The following is a 7827-nucleotide window of genomic DNA, read 5'->3' on the forward strand; positions in this document are numbered from 1 at the left end:
ATGCCGAATTTCTTGATTGGACGCCCTTTGATGCTTTGCATCAATGCTTTTCTTGTAAGATATATAAATATATATATCAAATATGCGCACGGTTTATAACAATATCATTGTGGCTATTTTGTATCATAAGCAAAAATAAAAAACACGTTCCCTATTGTCGCAAAATTAAACTCTTTTGTATCATAGGCAAAAATAAAAACACGTTCCCTGTTGTCGCAATATGAATCCCCAGAAAAAGTAACCAATGAACGAGCATCTAAATATGTACTCTCCTGCGCATCGGTCGAATATTCTTCTATCGCTCACTTTCTTGTCTGAAGTAGCGTGAATGTATTCAGTGAGCTGCGAAGGGAGCGTACTAAATATGACATTTCTATCGTTATCCCTTTCACTGTCGTTACAATAAGTAAACCCCAGAAAAAAATGAACCAATCACTGGACATGCTTTCGAGTGCGAGTAACTAAAATTGCACTCCAGTTAACGCACTATGACTGTTTACGTATACGATTGAACTCTGACACAGTTTCAACAGAAAGGTCCCCAAACTACGATACAAGTATGAATTGGTGTTTTCAGTATGGTAATTTAACACAGTGACATTGAAAACTGAGATTGTTTTTCATATTTAAGAAGCAGGTTCTGTTAATCTTTACGAGAATTTCTTTTATATGTTTGTTGTTAAATCTCGAACTCAAGGTCTTTTTAAGTCCCAGGATGAAAGTAAAATATTCAACTATTCTAACAAAGGAATTACAATGGAAGGAATATGGAAGCTCAACACAAACACCTATTTTCACAAATAAAAATCATATTATGTTAATTAAACGAAAGAAACACGTTTCTTTGATGTCAAAATAAAGAAAGTGTTGTACTCTATTGAAAAATGAGTTATCTCAAACCCTCATAATGGACAATTATTGTATCGGGACAAACGAAAAATCAAACAATTGTTGTCAATTCTTCTATAAAAAAGGCATTTACACTTTTCAAAAGCTCCAAAATATGGTTGTTTGCGCATTTATCATACATACCCTGTAATGTTGGTGTATTTAGGGGTCGTTTTGCACACATATGTACGTGTTTTAACCAAAATTAGGCAAAAGTGGCTTCCCCTCGTCAAACTGTACAGAAGTGATGGCACAAATGGCAATGAATTGCACCGTGTGTGTGTAATAAGTTGGAAAAGTACATATGTTGGCTCCAGTCTCACTAGGTGTTTCCAGTAAAACATTAAAGCATAAAGCAGAATTCAGTCATAAACTTACCAACAAAAGCTAACAGCCATATTTTATCCACCGCTTCTGCGACGAAATTTCCACCTCAGTCTCGATGGACCCACCGCTTCTGCGAACGCTTTGGCCAGTGTGATTATTATATTCTTGTTTTACAATTGTATAAATCATTTTACTATTCTTTGTAATAGTCTTATCGTGATTTTTTTGCAATTTAACAGTCCTGTTCAAAATTGGTTATGCGTTATATTTTTTTTAAATAATGACAATTTTGTACTTAGTTGTATATACTTTTATTTTCTCGTATGTATGATACATAATCATAAATAATTACCAAAATTATGTTAATATAAGACATATAATAGTTTATTATATGTGCGATTTTCCAGCAATCAAATTACACAAGGAAAGAACGGAAGTTTGCGTCATTACAAAGAGCTCATTTATAATCATACAGTCTATTACAATACAGTATGATACCGACTTGTACAGACATAAATATATATAGGCAGTGGATCAGCCGCAATGAACAACATGTGAAACACGTATTAGCCTACTTCGTACATGAGTAAAGAGCTGCTCCATTAAGGTCTTAGACCCATCATTGACATATCTTAGAACTTATGGAATGTTAATATTTATTGAATCTATGCTACATGCCTGACATGTTTGCAAATTTTCATTGACTTTTACCATCTGACAAAGTGTATGTTTTCGGCCTTTCTCTTTCAGGATCATGTCAAATTTGCCAGAGTTGAACTATAGAAATGAGCTTATTTTCAACAGATATTGCAAAAACATTAGAAATTTGGTCCCAAATTGTAGTACATTTATTATATTATAAAAATAAAATATCATTTGAGTGACAGTATTTGCAATAAAACTTATGAAAACAAAAATATGTTACCATTGTTACTCGGAAAATGGCCATATCGTGAAAAAGTAGACTTGTACTTCAATTTTTCTAAGAATTTTCTATAACCTACTTACAAGGTCCAGCCAATTGAAATACATAGAAATTATCTAACATACCATATGAGAAAAATAACAAAAGAAAAACATCATTTACCATGTTGTTTGTAAAATATACAGCATTATATTTGACAACCCCGTAAACTGATTTTGGCCATTTTTCATTACCAATACACATTTCTTTATGTAAAATTCAAAATACATTTTGAAAAGTATCAAACATTCTTAAAATGACCAAATTATCATGAAGCTATAGTCTAAGCATTCTATAAATATGTTAATTACTGTACATACTGAGTAAATGGAAAAATTGTCAACTTGAAATGGACCTCGACGTATTGTTCTGACTTTAGAAAGAGCACGACCAGTGTACTAAACTGTATAATTCACAAAGTATCACATCTGGAGCAACACAGAAGTATATCATATAAAAATGCTATGTCATACACTAATTCCTTGAAAAATACTGTGCAAGGGCAGGGATAACAGTTTCTAATGTCCTTTTAGTATTAGTTACTCGTGGCTGACCATCACAGTTCTTCATCACGAAAATGTTCCGAAGACCATCTTCGCCTTGGCGCTTAAAGATGCACCTTAGATGTTGTAGGTTCAAGCCGGACGCAGCAATATTCTCGGCTGAAGTTAACTTACACACACTATTATAAATCAATACTCTAAGTGACGGCAAATTCTTTGCTTTTTCCCGACTGCACAACTGGGAATTGTACACAGATTTTGCTGAAAATGTGTGCGGCAGCAGATCAACAGATAATATGTCCAAGTGGTGAATAAGTTTACCAAGAATCGTGACATCTTCTGAAGCATTATGAGCACAGTATGAAGCTCCCAATAGATCCTTTGCAAGGTCTTCCTGTTTGTAAGACTTCCTGTTTGGGTATGCTTTTCTAAATATAGACAGTGAATCCGCGCATCCAGCAACACACTTACGCACTCTGTCCCTCAATCCTACATTGTCACATGCCGTCAACAAAACAGGAAAGTCAAATCTTCTGCCATTATGCGCAACCAATACAACATTCTGAAATTGTTCTAACCAATCACAATATGATTTCAAGGCTTCATATATGGAATAAGCCCCTACATTAGTTCCATTGTACTGCATCTTGTGATCCACCATTCTTAGGCCGGTCACTTCTTGTGCCTTGTCGGATATGGGTCATGTAGGTAGAACATACATATTGAAAGCTTTCCCACTTTTAGGTTCTGTGGCAGCAACCTGGGTAATATGTGGGATCTGGCCATCGTGTACTGAAACAAACAACACAATTATTTATAAATAGGACACATTGACATTTGCTGAAATTGCCAAATCACATGCCTGGCTGTTTTACGTGCTCTTATAATAATCTGAGATCTTATTCAAATTCAACTTGTTCCGAATAAGGATATATTGCATATTTTTTTACAATTATATTTTAAGAGACGTCTAATCACTCAACCTAGTATCGAATGACGATAACCTAAATGAAAACGACTGTGTTACAGTTTTTGTTAATTTCATCTAATTTTTATTTGGTAAACTTTATATAACGTCATTATGACGTCATAACGTCACGACGTCAATAACTTACTTAGCAACGTCAGAATTATAAGAATGAAGTTACTTTGTTGTTTGTGATCACACATTAAAGTGAAATATATTTATTTGGCGTTGGCGTTAGCATTAACCAGGTGTTGGATTTTTAACAGTTTTCACATGATATATATCAACGAATTCGCAATACAGGTCTACTTAATATGGCCAGTTGTCTCCAGGTCAAAAGCAATGTATGTAGGCTGTCCTGTTGGCAGCACTATAAGTTTGAAGTCACCACGAGGGACTGGATCTGGCAGCTTTTGGATGTCAGCATCATCTGAATGCCCAATCTCTGAAATACAAATATAGATTAGAATATAACCTATAAAAGTAAACAAAAGGTAATTTGCAAACTTTGTTTTAGTAATGTTTATAGTTACAAGCTCCTAATGATGTTCGAAGAAGGAAAAGAAGAAGGAAAACACAAGTACCTGCAAGACTGACAGTATTTTGTCAAAATACATGTATATGTTTGTTCTGTAAGTAAAAAAAAAACAGCACAAATCACTTTACCTGCCTGACTGATAGGACATGCCTTCAAGAGCTTCTTGAGCACCTTGTGTTATTAACCGCTCTTGTTTTAATTGTAGTCGCCGCCGCTTAGTCGATGGCAGTGCCGATCTTTCCTGGACACGCTTCCTATGCTTCTGGCATTTATCTGCATATCTGAGGCTGTGGACACCAGGGGAAAGACCTGCCTCTGAGTGTACCTGAAAGCAGTAATCAGATTATTTAGCACACTTTAAAATGACATATTCAGTCAAACATGGATATTGTAAGAAAAAAAATTTCTCCAAACACTTGATCTAAATATAAACCCAGGCAAAAATAATTCAGATAAAATGGGAACTATTCATAACTCTTTACTATTGTTGAGGAAAATTGCATTATGATTCTTGTAAAAGTAACACCATTATTCAATAAAGTTTGCTTAAAGTGCGCCGGGTCGTTTTACATGCACATTGCATTAACGGCATAACGATGGTCTCCTATAAAATGCCGAAAGTACAAAAAGTAAACTTTTCGGGGGAAGGTTTTCATGATAAATCTGATAAATACAAAAAACCTTTTTGTTGCTAATTAACATGTTATATAGTTACTATTCAATGTATGTTCTCATTGTAAAGTAATATCTTCTCCTTTGGCAAAAAAGCAGTTTAGGCATTTTATAAAACGTAGGTGCAGCTTCGGCATTAAAAAAATGCTTTTTAAATTTCCGAAAAAGCATTTTGCATCAGAAAAATGAAGCTTCGGGTTTTTGCTTTATAATTGATATAGTTTTGTAACATGATTTTAACACTACTTTGCTGTTCAGACTTTATATTTAAGAAATAACATCGGCCTGAGAGGTGTATATCGGCTATTTAACACCGGTTTGGAGTTTTGATGCGTAGGAATTGACCACGAAGGCAGTAGGCCTGAGTGGTTAATTTTCTCGCATCAAAACGACATATACACCTCTCAGGCCGATGTTATTTCGATTCTAACACAATAAAATAAGGAAGATCACTAATGTTACTTTTTTCAAGCGTAAATAACTTCAGGTGCCGATTTTCGTATAACGCTGTTCGATTTTTGCACCCAACTGTTGCGAAGATATAGAAATTATTTTAAAAAAAGAAATAATAAGAAAAAAACGTTATTTTATCAAGTTTTCAGCAACAAAAAAACTTACGTTGTATTGTGTTTATGTCAGTGCTCCATTTATCATTCTCAGGGGGTCGAACGTACAGCGGTGCGATACTCCTTTAAGCGAGGTTAAATCATGCGATACGGAATAATGGCGGATTTATTAGTGTAAACACACGTCAGAGTGAGTGTATTTTATTAATTATTTCATAAATTTTCGGTTACAATTGCATATTTTGAATTGAAGATGTGAAGATAGGATAGACACACATTTCATCAAAATTACAGAGGCTTAAATTCAAAATTCAAAAAGTTATTGAAGGTAAACTGACGGCAACTGATTTTTTGTCGGTGAATAAAATCGCTTAAAGCGAGCTTATATTTATATAGTTAATTTCTTTTTCTTCTTTATTCTAAAAGGGTAACCATAATTGAGTTGCATAGCAAGCATATTTGTGATCCGATATACATAGACGCTTACTGGTCAAAATATTTAAGTGTACGCTGGGTTTTTGGTGCGATAAAATAACTGTACGCTGTTAAATGTTCGATATTTTTCCATTTTCACACCTGTTGTACATGTTTCCCTATGATTACACTAAGAGATCTACCATATATATGTCCGTTTCCGGATTTCTGAAGAAAAATGTTTTTATATCTTCTTCTTTCCTTAAGGATTTACTTCAAATAAAAGTTTCGTATCACTATCTATATAAGTGTTACTATTTGAACTAAATTTTAATAGTTAGATATCTACATGTGATAATAAGGAGTTGGAAAAAGTAACCTTTACTCTCAGATCTTAGATAACTATATGTCTGTCATCTCTAAAGTTTTAACAACGTTACATTGTTACTGTATCTTCATTCCAAAAATGTATCGCCCTTTCCAACAACAAGAGTCTTGTTTTTTGTACTGTATCATGTTTGAGATTTATCTTTCCTTTTGATCATGGAATTTGTGTTAAGTTTTTTTCTGTAGTCTTATTTATTACTGAAGAATCTTTGCAATTTAATTTTGTAGTTTATTTTCATCTATGATATGTCTGACATTTGATTTTGCTCTTGATATTGATTAGGCAATACTGTATTCCTAGAAATTATTTCGAGCTTATTAAATTAGCTATTTACGCGTTAAATACATTTCCGCGAATGTTTGTATCCGCAAAAAAGTTGCATGTAACAAATCCGCGAAACATTGTAGCTTAGAATTTCTACTTCGCACCTCATTCACATAAAAGGCAGCATAAAAGTTCAAAAAGAATTTAACTCCAACTTGCCACTTATGACATAAAATTAATAGGGTTTTTGTCAATGTTTTTTATTTTTTAATTTTCTAAAACATATATTATTTATATATATATATATATATATATATATATATATATATATATATATATATATATATATATATATATATATATATATAATATCCACTTCTCATATGTTGCTGTTTTAATTATGTATGGGAAGTAGGCAGTAGCAGTAGCAGCAGTAGGAAACGTGAAGTTAGCAGTAGCAGTAGCACAGCAGTAGCAGTAGCAGTTTTATAAAACGTGAAGTTGGCAGTAGCAGTAGCTCAGCAGTAGCAGTATCAAAATTATAAAACGTGAAATTGGCAGTAGCAGTAGCTCAGCAGTAGCAGTAGCAAATTTATAAAACGTGAAGTTGTCAGTAGCAGTAGCTCAGCAGTAGCAGTAGCAAATTTATAAAACGTGAAAACAGCGTGAAATTGGCAGTAGCAGTAGCTCAGCAGTAGCAGTAGCAAAATTATAAAACGTGAAGTTGGCAGTAGCAGTAGCTCAGCAGTAGCAGTAGCAAAATTATAAAACGTGAAGTTGGCAGTTGCAGTAGCTCAGCAGTAGCAGTAGCAAAATTATAAAACGTGAAGTTGGCAGTAGCAGTAGCTCAGCAGTAGCAGTAGCAAAATTATAAAACGTGAAGTTGGCAGCAGCAGTAGCTCAGCAGTAGCAGTAGCAAAATTATAAAACGTGAAGTTGGCAGTAGCAGTTGCTCAGCAGTAGCAGTAGCAAAATTATAAAACGTGAAGTTGGCAGTAGCAGTAGCTCAGCAGTAGCAGTAGCAAAATTATAAAACGTGAAGTTGGCAGTTGCAGTAGCTCAGCAGTAGCAGTAGCAAAATTATAAAACGTGAAGTTGGCAGTAGCAGTAGCTCAGCAGTAGCAGTAGAAAAATTATAAAACGTGAAGTTGGCAGTAGCAGTAGCTTAGCAGTAGCAGTAGCAAATTTATAAATCGTGAAGTTGGCAGTAGCAGTAGCTCAGCAGTAGCAGTAGCAAAATTATAAAACGTGAAGTTGGCAGTAGCAGTAGCTCAGCAGTAGCAGTAGCAAATTTATAAAACGTGAAATTGGCAGTAGCAGTAGCAGTAGCAAAATT

At 34.2% G+C, this 7827-nt stretch overlaps 1 protein-coding gene across 1 annotated transcript; it reads right to left on the reverse strand.

Annotated features, from left to right (window-relative positions):
* Positions 1-1530: 1530 nt before the first annotated feature.
* Positions 1531-4820, reverse strand: LOC132720559 (uncharacterized). The gene has a single exon (XM_060704717.1). It carries the CDS (start codon positions 3341-3343, stop codon positions 2654-2656), a length of 690 nt encoding a protein of 229 aa, XP_060560700.1. The 5' UTR covers positions 3344-4820; the 3' UTR covers positions 1531-2653.
* Between the last annotated feature and the right edge of the window lie 3007 nt (positions 4821-7827).

Source organism: Ruditapes philippinarum, unplaced genomic scaffold (assembly GCF_026571515.1).
Source record: "Ruditapes philippinarum isolate M1 unplaced genomic scaffold, ASM2657151v2 ctg366_1_1_1_1, whole genome shotgun sequence".
NCBI classification, from domain to species: domain Eukaryota; kingdom Metazoa; phylum Mollusca; class Bivalvia; order Venerida; family Veneridae; genus Ruditapes; species Ruditapes philippinarum.